General features: G+C 41.4%; 2 protein-coding genes across 5 annotated transcripts in view; one reads left to right on the forward strand and one right to left on the reverse strand.

Moving 5' to 3' along the window:
• The window catches only part of ADGRF3 (adhesion G protein-coupled receptor F3), a 36,868-nt gene extending 21,360 nt beyond the window's left edge, over positions 1 to 15,508 (reverse strand). Inside the window, exon 1 of the mRNA XM_082745050.1 lies at positions 15,344 to 15,508. The gene's annotated coding sequence lies outside the window, so the exon portion shown is untranslated. The remainder of the gene's footprint in view (positions 1 to 15,343) is intronic.
• Positions 15,509 to 15,532: 24 nt separating this feature from the next.
• The window catches only part of SELENOI (selenoprotein I), a 41,630-nt gene continuing 38,794 nt past the window's right edge, over positions 15,533 to 18,368 (forward strand). For 3 of the 4 annotated variants that reach the window (XM_082745157.1, XM_082745159.1, XM_082745158.1), the window contains exon 1: positions 15,540 to 15,744. In XM_082745157.1, coding sequence (XP_082601283.1) covers positions 15,688 to 15,744 — 57 coding nt within the window. In that variant the 5' untranslated portion in view covers positions 15,540 to 15,687. Of the gene's footprint in view, positions 15,745 to 18,368 lie in introns of all 4 variants that reach the window. The other variant, XM_082745156.1, reaches the window with a different exon arrangement.

Here is an 18,368-nt window from a genome sequence, read left to right on the forward strand (position 1 = left end):
AAGCATGAGAGGGGAGAAGGTGAGAGGGAGAAGCAGACTCCCCATGGAGCTGGAGCCTGATGTGGCACTCGATCCCAGGACTCCAGGATCATGACCTGAGCTGAAGGCAGTTGCTTTACCAACTGAGCCACACAGGTGCCCTTCCTTCTTTTTAAAAAAAAATTATTTTTCATTTAAATTCAATTAATTAAAATGTAATATATTATTAGTTTCAGAGGTAGAGGTCAGTGAGTCATCAGGCTTATATAATACCCAGTGTTCATTACATTACATTCCCTCCTTAATGTCTATTACCCAGTTCCCCCACCCTCTCACCACCCCGCCTCCAAGCAATTCTCAGTTTGTCTCCCATGATTCAGTCACTTATGGTTTGTCTCCCTCTCTGATTTCGTCTTGTTTCATTTTTTCCTCTCTTTCCCTATGATCCTCTGCCTTGTTTCTTAAATTCCACACATCAGTGAGATCATATGATAACTGTCTTTCTCTGTTGACTTATTTCCTTTAGGATAATACCCTCTAATACCATCCACATTGCTACAAATGGCAAGATTTCATTTTTGATGGCTGTGTAGTATTTAGTATGTAATATTACACAGCCATCAAAAATGATATATATATATATATATATATATATATATATGCCACTTCTTTATCCATCATCTGTCAATGGACAACTGGGCTCTTTCAACAATCTGGCTATTGTGGACATGGCTGCTATAAACATTGGGGTACACGTCCCACTTTGGATCACTACATTTGTTATCTTTGGGGGTAAACCTATAGTAGTACAATTGCTGGTCACAGGGTAGCTTTATTTTCAACTTTTTGCAGAACCTCCACACTATTTTCCAGAGTGGCTACACCAGCTTGCATTCCCACCGACAGTGTGAGAGGGTTCCCCTTTCTCTGCATCCTTGCCAACATCTGTTGTTTCCTGACTTGTTAATTTTAGCCATTCTGACTGGTTTAAGGTGGTGTCTGATAAGACATTTACAAATATCTTCTCTCATTCTTTCAGTTATCTTTTAATTTTGTCAACTGTTTGCTTTACTGTGCAAAAGCTTCTTGTCTTGATAAAGTCCCAATAGGTCATTTTTGGCTTTGTTTCCCTTGTCTTTGGAGCTGTGTCTAGCAAGAAATTGAGGCAGCTGAGGCACAGAGTTTGCTACCTGTTTTCTCCTCTAGGATTTTGATGGATTCTTGTCTCACATTTAGGTCCATTTTGAGTCTGCTTTTGTGTATGGTGTAATTCTTCTGCATGTGGCTATCCAATTTCCCCAACACCATTTGTTAAAGAGACTGTCTTTTTTCCACTGGATAGTCTTTCCTGTTTTGTCAAAGATTAATTGACCCTAGAGTTGAGGGTCCATTTCTTGGTTCTCTATTTTGTTCCATTGATCTACATGTCTGTTTCTGTGCCAGTACCATACCATCTTGATGATTACAGCTTTGTAATAGAGCTTGAAGTTTGGGATTGTGATGTCACCAGCTTTGGTTTCTTTTTCAACATTCCTTTGGCTATTTGGGGTATTTTCTGGTTCCATACAAATTTTAAGATTATTTGTCTTGGCCCCGTGAAACCAGTTGATGGTATTTTGATAGGGATTGCACTGAATGCAAAGATTGCTCCATTTGTTCTTCCAATCCATGAGCATGGAACATTTTTCCATTTCTTTGTGTTTTCTCCAATTTCTTTCATGAGTTCCCTATAGTTTTCTGAGTACAGATCCTTTGCCTCTTTGGTTAGCTTTATTCCTAAGTATCTTACAGTTTTGGGTGCAATGGTAAATGGGATCGACTTCTTAATTTCTCTTTCTTCTGTCTCATTGTTCATGTATAGAAATGCAACTGATTTCTGTGCACTGATTTTATATCCTGCCATGTTGCTGAATTCCAGCATGAGTGCTAGCAATTTTGGGGTGTAGTCTTTTGGGTTTTCCACAGAGTATCATGTCATCTGCAAAAAGTGAGAGTTTTACTTCTTTGCTGATTTGGATGCCTTTTATTTCTTTGTATTATCTGATTGCTGAGGTTAGGACTTCTAGGACTACGTCGAACAACAGTGTTGAGAGTGGACAAACCTGCCATCTTCCTGACCTTAGGGGGAAAACTCTCAATTTTTCCCCATTGAGAATGATATTCACAGTGGGCTTTTGTATATGGCTTTTATGATATTGAGGTATCATATCTGTAGCCCTACACTGTGAAGCGTTTTTTTTTTTTTTTAAGATTTTATTTATTTGTTTGACAGACAGAGATCACAAGTAGGCAGTGAGAGACGGAGAAGCAGGCTCCCCGCCAAGCAGAGAGCCTGATGCGGGACTCGATCAAAGGACCCCGGGATCACGACCTGAGCTGGAAAAGAGGCTTCAGTCCACTGAGTCACACAGGCGCCCCACTGTGAAGAGTTTTAATCAAGAAAGGATGCTATATTTTGTCACATTTCTTTTTGCATCTGTTGAGAGTATCATATGGCTCTGTCCTTTCTTTTATTAATCTGATTTATCATTTTGGTTGATTTGTGGATGTTGAACCAAACTTGCAGCCCAGAAGTCCCACTTGGTAGTGCTGAATAATCCTTTTAATGTATTGTTGGATCCTATTGGCTAATATTTTGGTGAGAATTTTTGCATCCATGTTCATCAGGGATATTGGTCAGTAATTCTCCTTTTTGGTGGGGTCTTTGTCTGATTTGGGGATCAAGGTAATGCTGGCCTTAGAAAGAGTTGAAAAGTTTTCTTTCTATTTCTATTTTTTGAAACAGCATCAGAAGAATAGGCATTAATTTTGCTGTAAATGTTTGGTAGGATTCCCCTGGGAAGCCATCTGACTCTGGACTCTTCCTACTTGGGAGATTTTTGATGACTGCTTCAATTTCCTTGCTGGTTTGGACACCTGGGTGACTCAGTTGGTTAAGCCACTGCCTTTGGCTAGGGTCATGATCCTAGAGTCCTGGGATTGAGTCCCACATTGGGTTCCTTGGTCAGTGGGGAGCCTGCTTCTCTCTCTGCCTCTGCCTGCCACTCTGCCTGCTTGTGCTCTCTCTCTCTCTGACAGATAAATAAATAAATAAAATCTTAAAAAATTAAAAAAAAATTCTTTTCTGGTTATGGGTCTGTTCAAGTTTTCAGTTTCTTCCTGGCTTAGTTTTGGTAGTTCATACCTCTCTAGGAATGCATCCATTTCTTCCAGATTGCCTAATTTGTTGGCATATAGTTACTCGTTATATGTTCTTATAATTGTTCGTATTCCTTTGGTGTGTATTGTGATCTCTCCTCTTTCATTTTATTTATTTTGGTCCTTTCTCTTTTCTTTTTGATAAGTCAGGCCATCAGTTTATTAATCATTAATTGTTTCAAAGAACCAGATCCCAGTTTTGTTGGTCTGTTCTACTGTTCTTTTGGTTTCTATTTCATTGATTTCTGCTCTGACCTTTATTCTCTTCTCCTGCTGGGTGTAGGCTTTATTTGCCGTTCTTTCTCCAGCTCCTTTAGGTGTAGGGTTAGGCTGCTTATTTGATACCTTTCTTGTTTCTTGAGAAAGGCTTGCACTGTTATCTACTTCCCTCTTAGGACCGCCTTTGCTGCATCCCAAAGGTTTTGAACACTTGTGTTTTTGTTTTCACTTGTTCCATGAATTGTTTTAGATTCTAACTTCCTGGTTGACCATTCATTCTTTAGTAGGATGTTCTTTAGCTCCCATGTATTTGAGTTCTTTCCAACTTTCTTCTTGTGATTGAGTTCCATTTTCAAAACACTGTGGTCTGAATATATGCAGGGAATGATCCCAGACTTTTGATACCAGTTGAGACTGATCTGTGACCCAGGATGTGACCTATTCTGGAGAATGTTCCATGTGTGAAGAATGTGTATTCTATTAATTTAGGATGGGATGCTCTGAATATATCTGTGAAGTCCATCTGGTCCAGTGTGTCATTCAAAGCCCTTGTTTCCTTGTCGATCTTCTGCTTAGATTATCTATTACAATGAGGGGGGGTGTTAAAGTCCCCTACTATTACTGCATTATTATCAATGTGTTTCTTTGATTTGTTATTAATTGGCTTACATAATTGGCTGCACCTATGTTAGGGGTATAAATATTTACAATTATTAGATCTTCTTGTTGGATAGACCCTTTAATTATGATACAGTATACTTCCTCATCTTTTATTACAGTCTTTGGTTTAAAATCTAATTTGTTTGATGGAAGGATTACCACCCCAGTTTTCTTTTGATGTCCATTAGCATGATAAATGGTTTTCCATCCCCTCACTTTAAATCTGGAAGTGTCTTTGGGTCTAAAATGAGTCTCTTGCAGACACCATATCAATGAGTCTTGCTTTTTTATCCAACCAGATATCCTATGTCTTTTGATGGGGCATTTAGCCCATTTACATCCAGGGTAACCATTGAAAGATTTGAATTTAGTGCTATTGTATTACCTGTAAAGTCTCTGTCTGTATATTTCTCTGTTCCTTTCTGGTCTATGTTACTTTTGGGCTCTCTCTTCACTTAAAGGATCCCCTTTAATATTTTTTGCAGTGCTGGTTTAGTGATCACAAATTTTTCATTTCTCTTTTTCCTGGAAGCTTTTTTTAATCTCTATTTTGAGTGATATTCTTACTGAATAAAGTATTCTTGGTTGCACATTTTTCTTATTTAGCACCCTGCCAGTACTTTCTGGCCTCCCAGGTCTCTGTGGATAGATCTGCTGCCAGTCTAATGTTTCTATCCTTGTAGCTATGGACCTCTTGTCCTAAACTGCTTCCAGGCTTCTCACTTTGTCTCTGAGATTTGCAAGTTTCACTATTATATGTCAACGTGTTGACTTACTTTCATTGATTTTTTTTTAAGATTTTTTTTTTTTTTTAAATTTGACAGACAGAGATGGCAAGTAGGCAGAGAGGCAGGCAGAGAGAGGAGGAGAAGCAGGTTCCCTGCTGAGCAGAGAGCCCGATGCGGGGCTCCATCCCAGGTCCCTGAGATCATGACCTGAACCAAAGGCAGAGGCTTTAACCCACTGAGCCACCCAGGCGCTCCATTTTCATTGATTTTAAGGGGGAGATTCTCTGTGGTTCCTGGACTTGAAGGCTGCTTCCTTCCCCAGATTAGGGACATTATCTACTATAATTTGCTCCAATATCCTTCTACCTGCCCCCCCCCCCCCACCTTCTTCTGGGATCCCAATTATTCTAATATTCCTTTGCTTTACCATATTACTTATCTTTCCATTTCTCCCTTCACGATCCAGTAGTTGTTTATCTTTCTTTTTCTCAGATTCTTTATTCTCCATCATTTTGTCTTCTATATCACTAATTCTCTCCTCTGCCTCATTTATCCTAGCAGTTAGAGCTTCCACTTTTGATTGCATCTCATTAATAGCCTTTTTGATTTCAACTTGGTTGGATTTTAGTTCTTTTATTTCTCCAGGGATTCTCTAGTGTCTTTTGTGCTTTTTTCAAGCCTAGCTAGTATCTTTATAGTCATTATTCTGAACTCTAGTTCTGACATCTTACTTATGTCCATACTGATAAGATCCCTGGCAGCCAGTACTGCCTTTTGTTCTCTTTTTTGAGGTGAGTTTTTCTGTCTTGTCATTTTTGGAGAAAGTAATTGCTTTTCTATTTGCAGAGTTGCAGTTATTTTCTTAGATCTCTGCTTGAGTTCACAGGTGTTCAGAATGATTTGATAGCTATCTAGCTGAATTCCTGGAACCAAACAAAACTAAGGTCTCCTACTCCTCCACCATCTAACTAATATATAATGTTGAATTCAAATTCAAATACTACTGAATTTTAAATTTTTCCCACCAAGACAGCTCAGTTGTTGGAGAAGCAATGTTGATCTGTTTGGGACAAGAAGGTAGAGCCTCCAACATTCCCCCTGACAGCCCTGTGCTGAGCTCAAGAAGGATTTAGAAGTATTTGCAGCTTTTCGGTCTTGAAGACCACAGGAAGAGCCAGGGTCAGAAAGGAAGGCTGCCTGGGAAAAACCTGCACAGTTTTTGAGCCTCAGGGAAGGAGAGTCCCAAAGTAGTTCTGGCTTGGACCCAACCCCCTCTGGGCACACCTCTGTCAGACTCCATCGTCTCGCCTACAGTAATTTATCTAGATCCTGTCATCCTCTTCCAGCTCCTCCTCAGTCTTCCCAGTACCTTTGAGAGCAATACGTCTTCAGGGCCAGGGTGATGATGGCCATGGCTGCCAGGGACTCCAGCCACAGACACCTTCTTTATGAGAGAATTATTTCTTCTAATATATTTCTAGGCTTTCATTTTTAAAATAAAGTCTTCACTTGTAGCACTTCATTAAGCTTAAAGGTTGTGCCTGTACAAAGATGGAATTTTTAAAATTACTGATTAAAAGTGCCTTTATCCTACTTAATTCTTCCCTTGGCTTTTTTATCTATTTCCTTAGTTACAAGCCTTATTCCTTTCTAGGAATTTGGGCTCTTTTTGAATCCATTTTAATGTCTTCATTCTTTATTTCAAAATTTTCTAGAAAAACTGTTGTTTCTTTTTTTTTTTTTAAAGATTTTATTTATTTATTTGTTAGAAATTGAGAGAGAGAGAGCACAAGCAGGGGGAGCAGCAGGCAGAGGGAGAAGCAGACTCCCCACTGAGCAGGGAGCCCGATGTGGGACTTGATCCCAGGATGCCTGAGCTGAAGGAGATGCTCAACTGACTGAACCACCCAGGTGTCCCTGTGGTTTCTTTCTGTGATTCTTTCTGTGATTCTGTGGTTTCTTATGATTTAAGAGGGGACTGGCTGGTGGCTACCTTAAGGGCTTACTTCTCAAATGATTCTCTTTGGCCTTTCTTATTCCCATTCGCATTTCCCAGAAAGAGAAATCCTGCATGAGAAATTTGCTGTTGCTTACATCAAAAACTTACAACTATCTCCCCATAGATAAGAGACAGGTTATCCTAAACAAGCGCCCTATTAACATGGGTCCCTTCCTACTTTGTAAAATGTTAGACCTTTACAGGTTTATACATACTGCAGGATTTTATAGTTCTACAGTTTTAGCTTTGCAAATTTGCCATAATGTTCTGGTAGATAGTCTTAAAAAGTTATTCAAAGCAACTTTACCTAAAATAATAAAAAGCTCATAAATTATAAACACCGAGTTCATGATATCCTTCTGTCTTTCTCTGGTCATCAATAGACGTTTGACTGTAGGAAGTATGCATATGTTATTTTGTGCTTTTCTTTGGAATATATTGTTATTTTACTTTTAGAAATCGAGATAAAATTCACTTACCATAAAATTTTAAAGGGCACATTTCAATCGTTTTTAGTATATTCATAAGGGTGTGCAACCATCACTAATTCCAGAACGTTTTCATCACCCTAAAAGAAACACCATACTGATTAGCAGTTATTCCCAATCTTGTTCACCCTCATCCCCTGGAAATCACTAATTCACTTTTTTTTTTTTTTTTTTAAAGATTTTATTTATTTATTTGAAAGACGGAGATCACAAGTAGGCAGAGAGGCAGGCAGAGAGAGAGAGAGAGGGAAGCAGGCTTCCTGTGGAGCAGGGAGCCCGATGCGGGGCTCCATCCCAGGACCCTGAGATCATGACCCGAGCCAAAGGCAGCAGCCCAAACCACTGAGCCACCCAGGCGCCCCACTAATTCACTTTCTAATCCACTTTCTGTCTCTATGGATTTACAAATTCTGGACATCTCATACAAGTGAAACCACATAGCATACGGTCTTTTGTACCTGGCCTCCTTCACTTAGCATAATGTTTACAGGCTCATCCATGTTGTAGCAAGCCTCAGTCCCTCATTCCTTTTTATGGGTGAATAATATCTCATCGATTGGATACACATTTGTTTTGTTTACACATTCATCAGTTGATGGACATTTAGGTTGCTTCCATTTTTTGGCTATGATGAATAATGCTCCTCTGAGCATTTATGTACAGGTTTTGAGGCATATACCAAGGAGTGGTATTGCTGGGTCGTATGGTAACTCTGTCTAACTTTTTAGGCACCAGCAACAACACACAATTCTAATTTCTCCTCTCCTTGCCAGCACTTGTTATTTTCTGGAGTTCCCTCTATTTTTTTTTTTAACCCATTCACTGATCTTTTTAATGATTATATATTTTATCACATTGATTTACCACAGTTTATAGTTTGGGTCCTTGATTCATTAGAATTTTGACTATTTGCATTTCCCCCGGCAATGATAAATATGGCTCTTTCTAACTCTTGACAATAAAGATTCTTTTCTTTCATATTATTTCCTGAAAGTATTTTCTTCCAATGTGGGATTGCTAAGGCTACGAATATGAAGAGTCTTATATCACTTGTTGCTACAAGCAACATACATTTCTTTATTCCCTCACAGCCCAATTTAATTCAGTAAAAACTTACTAAGGCCCCCCTCTTTCTTGTCACTCACTGCCTGTGGAGGTGGCAGCTGTCTTCTACTCAGCATCATGACTGCCCTCAGACTTCTGGCGAAGCCCAAGATTGTTAAAAAGAGGACCAGGAAGTTCATGGGGCACTGTCAGACCAATATTATCAAAATAAAGTGCAACCAGGGGTGCCTGGGTGGCTCCGTCGGTTAAAAGTCTGCCTTCAGCTCAGGTCATGATCTCAGGGTCCCGGGATGGAGCCCCATGTTAGGCTCCCTTCTCTCAGGGAGCCTGCTTCTCCCTCTCCTCCCTGCTCATGCTCTCTTTCTCTCTCTCTCTCTCATAAGTAAAAAAAAAAAAATCTTAAAAAAAAAAACTTGGGTGCAACTGGTGGAAATCCAGAGGCACTGACAATAGGGTGCACAGAAGGTTTGAGGGACAGATCTTGATGCCCCAGCATTGGCTTTGGGAGCAACACCAAAACAAAGCACATACTTCTCAGTGGCTTCTGGAAATTCTTAGTCCACAGGGTCAAGGAGCTTGAAGTGTTGCTGATGTGCTACAAATCTTACTGTGCAGAATTGCTCACAATGTGTCCTCCAAGAATTGTAAAGCCATTGTGGAAAGAGCAGTCCAACTGGCCATCAGAGTCACCAATCTTCATGCCAGGGTGTGCAGCAAAGAAAATGAATAGATAGCTTATGTGCCTGTCATATTTATGTTAATAAAGCTGTAAAACTGCCAAAAAAAGAAAAAAGCTTACTGAGGATTTATTGAGTACTAGGCATTATGTGAGGTCCGGCTTTACAGATGTGGTACTTAGCTTCAAGGAACTTAAAGTCCAGTAAGACAGATAAGAAAATAGGTAATTTCATAATACATAAGTATGAAGAAACAAGTATGCACAGGATGCTGTGGAAGGACAGAGAAACAGTGGGAAATCAAGCTTGCGTGCATGCGTGTTGGGAGGAGGAGTCAGAGAGGAATAAAGATGAAAGTAATTCAGAGCAATCAAGGGAGCAAGATGTTTTAAAGAAACAACAGTGGACGGTGGAAGCTGATGAAAAGTCGGATAAGAAGTCTGAAGGTAGAGCGCCTGGGTGGCTCAGTGGGTTAAGGCCGCTGCCTTTGGCTCAGGTCATGGTCCCAGAGTCCTGGGATCGAGCCCTGCATCGGGCTCTCTGCTCAGCAGGGAGCCTCTTTCCTCTTCTCTCTGCCTGCCTCTCTGCCTACTTGTGATCTCTGTCAAATAAATAAATAAAATCTCTAAAAAAAAAAAAAAAAGAAGAAGTCTGAAGGTGTCTATCTGATTTAGCAACAACGCCTGGAAGCAGCAATTTCAGTGGAGCTGGTGAGGCTGGAAACCCGAATGATGAGGGTTGAGAGTGAGTGGGAGATTTGGAAGCACGAGACAGATTATGTTCAGTAAACAAAGCCTTGTGACAGGGTTTTTAACTGTTTTAGTTTTTGACATTCTTTTTCCCAATACCTTAACACAATTCAGTTTAAAACCACAACTATTGGTTTCCAAATCTGTTCCTCATGAAGTTTATTTCCAGTCCTGTCTTTTAGCTGTTGTAGCTAATTTGAGGCAGTACAGTATTTGCAAAGTTGACTGTAATAATGTCTTCCCATCCTTCCGGGTAGACTCCATTGCCAGGTGACTTTGCCATTCTATTCATTAAGAGGTGAATCTGTTTTCCTTCCCATGAATCTGGGCTGGCCTGCTGATTTGCTTTGTCTATAAGAATGAGACTCAAGGGACACTGTGTGACTTCTGAGCCTAGGTGTTCAAAGGCTTTGCAGTTTCCATTTAAGCTGTCTTGGAATAGTAGTAAGACCAGCAAGACTAGCAGGACTGCCCAGCTAAACCTAGCCCAAAATGCTGACCTACAGAATTATGAGCAAATAAAATAGCTGTTATTCTAAGCTACTAAGTTTTGTGTGATCCATTATGTGGCAATAAATAACTTTTACATCAACTGAACCTTTTATTTTCTTGCAGCTCATGCCAACTGGTAAGACGTCTCATAATGAAAGGCTAAGTATCATTAGTGTACTTAGAGAGCTATTTCTGTATCTCATCTTTTAGATTACTTATCTAAATATTAATTCAGTATCTCAAAGTCTTCAGAGAGTTTTGATTCCAACACTTTCTTATTCTTGAGTCAATTCTCTGTCCAAGATAAAGTATCTCACACTTTTAACAGTGAACTTTTTAAAAGGGGAGTAGTAAGGGGAGGAAGGAAGAGAGGGAGAAACCTTGAAGAGCGAAGGCACTGGATAATACTGGTCACTCATAGAATGAAGTAATAATGTCCTCCTTTCCTGGAGTCCATGTATTATTCAATTTTGTATCTCCAAGGTCCATAATGGTATCTGTATTTGGCACATGGCTAGAGTTCAACAAGGATACATGAAAAGATAATGAAGTTGCTACTTCTACACATTGTTTCATATTTGTATGTCTTGTTTCCTGAAAGTAGAGCCAGATTCTGCTAGAGTTCTGGTCCAGTAGGCAGCACAGCCTTGAGTACATCGAGGAAGATCTCAAAGCCTTATGCAGTAGATATCTATGTGGGCAACTATTGCCCGAATCCCTGCCCCAGGTTTTTGGGGGATTCCTACAGGAAAATGAAGCACAGCAATATTTCCTAATCTCTTGCTCTTCTTAGTTTTTTTTTTTTTTCTGCTACTACATTTCTCTTTCACCGAAAACTAAATAACTGTCTATCTCAAGTCCAGTGATCTCAAAGTTTCATGAAGACAAAAATCATCCTTACTCCAAAATGGGGTATGTAGGGGTACCTGGGTGGTTCAGTAGGTTAAGCATCTGCCTCAGCTCAGGTCATGATCCCAGAGTCCTGGGATTGCACCCTGTTTTTAGCTCCCTGCTCAGCAGGGAGTCTGCTTCTCTCTCTCCCTCAGCCCCTCCCCCCTCCACTCATGCTCTCTATTTCTCTCAAATAAATAATAAAAATAAAATCTTTTTTAAAAATGAGGTGTCTTGTATGGCTCCAGGTTCAAACTGAAATAATAAAAAGAATGGTGGTTACATTTGGTTATAACTGCAGACCTGACATCAGATGGGCAAAAAGCAAAAAGGAATATGAAGAAAGGCATAAGAAATAAGGAGAAGGGGAGATGCCATTGTGGCTACTCATCTGAATGATTTGTACTTGGTTCACCTACAGTTCTGCTTCCAGTCTAGTGTAATAATACTGAATAATACTGAATACTGAATAATACTGAAGAGAGGGATGTTTGTATTGGAGAGGTATCGATTCTATGCTCAGAAAATACAGATGCTTGGGTCACTACCAGAACTTTAAGAATGCTCAAAATAAGCCCAGTATAAAATTTTGCCTGAGGGACGCCTGGGTGGTTCAGTTGGTTAAGCATTTGCCTTTAGCTCCAGTCATGATCCTAGGGTCCTGGGATCGAGTCCTGCATTGGGCTCCTTGCTTAGTGGGGAGCTTGCTTCTCCCTCCGCCTGCTGCTCCCCCTGCTTGTGCTCTCTCTCTGACAAATAAATAAAATCTTTAAAAAAAACCCCAAACTTTGCCCTTTTTTTTTTTTAGATTTTAGATTTTTTAGGTATTTACTTTTTTAAATTTTATTTATTTATTTGACAGAAAGAGACACAGAGTGAGAGGGAACACAAGCAGGGGCAGTGGGAGAGGGAGAAGCAGGATTCCTGCTGAGTAGGGATCCTGATTCGGGGCTCAATCCCAAGACCCTGGGATCATGACCCGAGCTAAAGGCAGATGCTTAACGACTGAGCCACCCAGGTGCCCTGTAGATTTTATTTTTAGGTAATCTCTCACCCAATGTGGGGCTTGCACTCACAACCCTGGGATCAAGAGTTGCAGCTAGGCACACCTGTCTGAGATCAGTTTTTAAAAGGAATTTTCCTTTTATGTGTAACAGTCATGCTCATGAATAATGACTATAAAAGAAATAATAACTCATCTCTAAAATAGGAATGGTAAGTATGCAGAGAGTCTAAATAACTAGGACTGTCATTCATCTCTTACTTCACATCACAGTAGGTTCCTGGTTCTGTCTGAACTTTTACACTGATTCTCTGAGTTTTGAATGACTACAGACACAACTGAGTTTGTTTTCAAAGGTTAAGTAAACAAAAATGGCCAGAAAACCACTGGGAGGCTGGCGGTGACAGGTCCCAGAATACCATAGACCTTATCCACCTCCACTGACATGGGAAATAGGAGGTACAAAGTAGTATTAGCTTATGCCGAATCTCAGTATATTGCACAGACCTTTTCTGTGATAAAGAATTTGATTGATGACCCACTCAAATAGAATTTCTACACTTTCTTACCTAGTAGGATTATGTTTGAGAAAATAAAAAATATAGCAAAGCCAGGCAGAGAAACCCTAACCTAAGAGAAGGTTTACTCTAGCCAGGGAATTCCATTTTTAAGAAAAAATAAGCAACTTAATGAGGCTGTTCAGTTCTTTCCTAGTCACCCCCACTGCCTCTAGCCTTGACTAAAAACTGACTTGTGAATTTTCCTTTTTAAAACATCTTACTTGGGTGCCTGGGTGGCTCAGTCAGTTTAGTATCTGCCTTCGGCTCAGGTCATGATCCTGGGGTCCTGGGATCAAGTCCCACAAAGGGCTTCTTGCTCAGTGGGGAGCTTGCTTTTCCTTCTCCCTCTGCTGGACCCTGCTTGTACTCTCTTCTTTCTCTGTCAAATAAATAAACAAAATCTTAAAAAACAAAACAAAACAAAAAACCCCAAACATCTTGCCATGGTAACTTACAGAAGCAAGGTGTAGCAGAAAAATTATTTAAAAGTTTGATGACATGTTCTCTTATTCCAATTTTGCCACAAACTGGGTGACTTTTGGGCAAGATATATAATCCTTCTGTTGTTCTGTTCTGTACAATTAGAACAACTACTTGGCTCATGGCTCAGGCTTGTTAAGATGACCTAGTGAGATGCCAAATTATTTTGAGAATCATAGAATTTATTAGCATAAGGTATCACTATTATTTTAAAATGCAAACCAAATCATCATCGTTTTACAAGCTTCCTTGGGATCCTTGGCCATTTTTATGGCTTTAATAACTTATATTGGAGTTTTTAACTATATTAGTCCTTAACTTTCAATTTTCTAGATATCTCCATTTATCTGACATCCTCTTACTTAAGACGAAATAAAATAGGAATGCCAGGAATGAAAACACTTTTTTTTCTAGATTATAGTAACATTGCTTCTAGCCCAAATATTTTCTGTGATGACCATTCTGGAAGTATGATCAGTGTATGAGATGTAGGAGAGAGACACTTCAGCCGGTGAGGAGGCAGACTAGGGGTGGGTAAGCACAGATTCTATAACAAAAGTCATTTGAGGGGAGACTGGGTGGCTCAGTTGGTGTCCCCTTTGTCTCCATGCACAGTGGGGAGTCTGCTTGAGATTCTCCCCCTCCTTCCTCCATTCTCTAAAATAAATAAATCTTTAAAAAGGCATTTGATATGAAGAATTTTTTTCTCTTCATGTTATTTAGAAGAAACACATAGGGGATGGAATCTATAGCATTTTACTTGGGACGTAGCTCCAGTCTGATGAATATATTGTCCAAAACTTGTATTTAGTGCAAAGGTGTGTCAACTCAGGATTCTTATCAGTACACAGAAGGGATTTTAAATACAGTACATGCACAAAGGCATTACTTTTATGTCGAAGGAGGTGGTTTCATAGTTTTCCTTTCATTAGAGCCAATTTCCTTCTTAAAGGGAGATCCATATTTCTAATGTCCACAAGGCAGACACTACACAGCACATCAGAGAGATCTTTGCTCATTCATTCATCAAAATGTATCAACAATGTATTACCTTTAAAGCACTGGACTATAGCACACGGGGAACATTAAGATGTACAAGATACAAATCCTCTCCTTAGGAGTGAGGGGAAACAGTCATTCAAGTTTAATCTGCCATGTGCCAAGGCTGATGATAGAGGCTTTGTATCTACTACCTCATGAGAACCTTATACTTTAGAAGGTGAGCTAAGACACACGCAGAAATAATAATATACTTGGCATATGCTGAGCACCCAATAATTATGTTTAATGAATGAATATAAGGAACCTACGAGATCTCAAAATAATCACTCTCGTTTCAGAGACCCAGAGATTCAGAGTCCCTGTGAGGTAGTGGTTTCCGACACCAAGAACCTCATTTCATGTTAGGTTGACCACTTCCGAGCTGTATAATGAATGGTCTGACCCTGGGCAGGTTGAATAACCTGAATTTTTATTTCCTAACCTGCGATTTGGGTAAAGAGCCTCCCACTTCATAGTATTGTTATGCGGGTTGGTGATAACGTCTGTAAAGCTCCCCGCGTAGAAGGCTCTTGAAAAAGCGGTAACAACCAGCATTATTATTAAATTTTACTACTGGATTGATACACTCTAACCATTGATGTAGTCCAGTTCAGTGCATGCACTTCCTGCAAACGCCCTTAAAGACCCCTAGAGACTCAGACCAGTGCTTTTACCTGGTGCGAGACATTAGCAATTTCACTTTGATAGAGAGTATGGAGAGGCCTGAGGGATTTGTCTCCAGCGCCCTTTCGCGGCCCTTTATAGACTGCAAAAAGCCTGGCACCAAGGCTCCCCAACCTGCTTCTCGACGTCTAATCACGGTTCCTAAGCACCTACTACGCGCAACGCGGCGCACCGCGCCAGGACCTGCAGGGAGCCGGCCCGTACCCTTTCTCTGGTCTTTTACGTCACGGTTTGAGGCGACTAAGCCCTCTTCCCTGACGTACTGTTGAACTGGTTCGCAGGCAATCGCGGTACCCCCAAGGACACCTCCAAATCCCCACACGCGTACGGAACCACAGAAATTCCCGCCGCCCGCCTCCCGCCGCAGGGAGGAGCAAAGACCCCTGGGAAATTGACCTTTCGCCTCCGCTCACTCCTTACTTCAGCTCACCAATTTTGACGCTAGCGAATGAAGCGACGAGAAAGCCTGGGAGGCGGGACTTAGTGTTGTCCGATTCACACTGATTGGACTGCGACGGCGTGAGGGGGTGGACCGCGTGAACAGGCTAGCGACCCTCCCTCGGTGAGCCGGGAGAGGTGGAGGCTGCGCTTGCGCACTGGGAGGCGGCGGAAGTGGCCTGAGGCGGCTACGCGTGCGCGGTGGGCGGAGCGCGGCTCCTCCACCTCTTTAGCCTGCTAAGTCTTCCCATCCTTGCCCAGCTGGTGTGGTGCTCGTGTTTCCGCACCTCGTCGCGTAGAGTCGCTGCCGAGTGGGCGCTCGGTGTTCGGGTCGTCATGGCTGGTTACGAATACGTGAGCCCGGAGCAGCTGGCTGGCTTTGATAAGTACAAGGTAGCGCGGGGCCCCGCGGACGCCCCTCTACCCCCCTCTTCCCGGCCTCTCCTAGGCGGCCGAGGGGCAGGCGCGGTCCGTGTCACCTTGTGCCGCGTGGCTCCGAGCGGACTGGCGGGCGTTTCTCTGGGGAGGGGGGGGGGTCCTGTCGAGACCTGGAGCTTTGGGGTCAGGGTGCGTGGGAGCGTCCTAGGCCCGCCGCCTTGACTCCGTACCTTCCCGGAGGATTGCCTTTTCCTTAGGAGACCGCTGGACGAGAGTGGAACCAGGGAATTCCTTGCGCTGCTTTACTTCATCATGATTATTTTTAGCGGATGCGGTTACCTACGTGGTGTCTTAATTGTCTTCATTTTAATGAAGTTTCCACCCGTCTCTTTCATACAACTCAGATGGAGATGGCTTGTGGCAGAGAGGCCCGAGGAGGGGGAGTAACTACTGAGGCCGTGCTGCTGATGCACTCCACTTCTACGCCCAATGAGGAGGCTTCCTCAGCCGTAGCTTGTGGCGCTTGGGCTGCCCGATGAAGTAAATGTGCACAGAAGGAACTGTGTAGTAGAAAGAGCGCGGGCTTTGGAGTCCATAGAAACCTGATACCAAACTCTAACTTCTTTACGTGGCCTTGGGCCAGGTAATAGTCCCTATGGTGCAGAGTGATTATAGGAATTTGCCAAGGGACTGACACATAATGGGCCTCCAGTACATGCTGGTTGTTCACTTTCCTCCAACTCCGGTTTTCCTCCACTGCTCTCTCTTATCAATGAATGACTCCACTGTCCATCCAGTTTTCAGAGCCCGAGATCTGGGCTGTAACCTTTCATCCTTGCTATCAGTGTCAGTTTCGCTCTCGATTCCTCTACCTCACCCACCAGCCAGTGAATCATCAGGTTCAGTACCTTCTGTCATTTTTAGCCCAAGCTAGAAGAGTGGTTCCATTACCACTCATCCCACATGCAGTGTAAGTAGCCTTTTTATTTTAGAATACTTTTAGAATAGATGTGCAGGAAAAATCATGAAAATGGAATTCCCTTATATGTCTCAGACCCAGTTTTCCCTGTTACTAACATCGTACATTAGTATGATACATTTGTTATGGTTAATGAATCAATATTTACACATTAATAACTGAGGTCCATACTTGACCCAGATTTCCCAAGTTTTCACCTAATGTCCTTCTTTCCTGGGATTTCATCTGCAATACGACATTTCATTTAGTTGTCCTGTCTCCTTAGGCTTCTCTTGGCTGGGACCATTTATCAGACTTTCCTTCTTTTTGATAGCCCTAGTAGTTTTGAGGAGTTCTGGTTATGTGTTTTGTAGAATGCCCATCAGTTGGGATTTGTCTAATGATTTTCTCATGGTGAGGCAAGGGTTATGGGTGTTTGGGAGGACGAGCACAGAGATGAAATGGCATTCTCATTAGAGTACATGCTGTCCATATGACTTGTCACTGTTGATACTGACTTTGATCACCCGGCTAAAGTACTGTTTGTTAGTTTTCTCTCTGTAAAGTTACTCTCTTGGGAAGGAAGTCACTATGAACCCTCCCTTGGCAGTGGAGAGTTATGTCCCACCTCTGTGAGGGCAGAGTATTGGTATAATTTGTTTGGAATTATGTATGGGAGATCTGTCTTGTCTTCCCATTGTGTATTTGTCCAATCATTTATTTATATCAGCATAGATGCATGAATGTTTATTTTATACTTTGGGTTATGATTAAGTAGTACTTTATTTTGTTGCTCGCATTTGCTTTTGCCCTTACAGTTTTTTCTTTATGGTAGTGATCTTTAAAAAAAAAAAAAAATGTGCTTCTGGTCATATTACTTTTTTGCTTAAAACCCACCATGTCTTCCCATTGCTCTTGGAATCAAGTCCCCAAAATTGATAACATGATCTACACGTCTCTGAATGATACGTCTGTCTTCAGCTTCACATGCTCCTCACTTTCTGCTGCTGCTGGCATTAGTAGCCATCTCCTCCCCTTCTCCCCTTTTCTTTTTCAGATATTTAAGTAATGTTGTTCCAGCTGCCAGGAATGTTGCTTCCTTTCCCGTTTATATTCATCTTTATGTCTTCACTTAAATGTTATTTCCTCAGAGAAACATCCCCCAAGCTCTCCTCTCCCCTTAAGCATGCTCTCAGAGTACCCTCTGCTCCTTTATGGAATTTGTTGGTGTGTCTCCCTATTAGAATGTAATACTCAAGTGGTTAGACTTGGTTTATGGATCACCATGGCCTGACCACAATACTACTACGCATACTAGGAACCCGGTAGATGTGTGGAATGAATGAATAGCTGAAAAAAATCATAATGGATTTTCCCTAACTGGAATCGGAAAAACTGTGAAGGACCTTAGCAAGTCATATGGGGCATGCCTCTGCTTTTAAGAAACATGGTGTCATACAATTTTGACCTGAGGTGCTGACATGTAGTAAAATTTAAGTGAAAAGAAGTTTCAGAGCCTTCTTGTAACCTTGGCCAGGACTTTGTAACTTCATTAAAGAAGGTTATTAACCCAGACATCTCCTGTTTTGCCTTCAGCTCTACCGCTTCCTGTTATCTCTTGCGCTGTAAATATTGACATATAAAACTTTTTCCTTACTAGGATCTGGCTTTCTGGATTTAC

The sequence above is a fragment of the Mustela nivalis genome, assembly GCF_964662115.1.
Source record: "Mustela nivalis genome assembly, chromosome: 8".
Lineage (NCBI taxonomy): Eukaryota > Metazoa > Chordata > Mammalia > Carnivora > Mustelidae > Mustela > Mustela nivalis.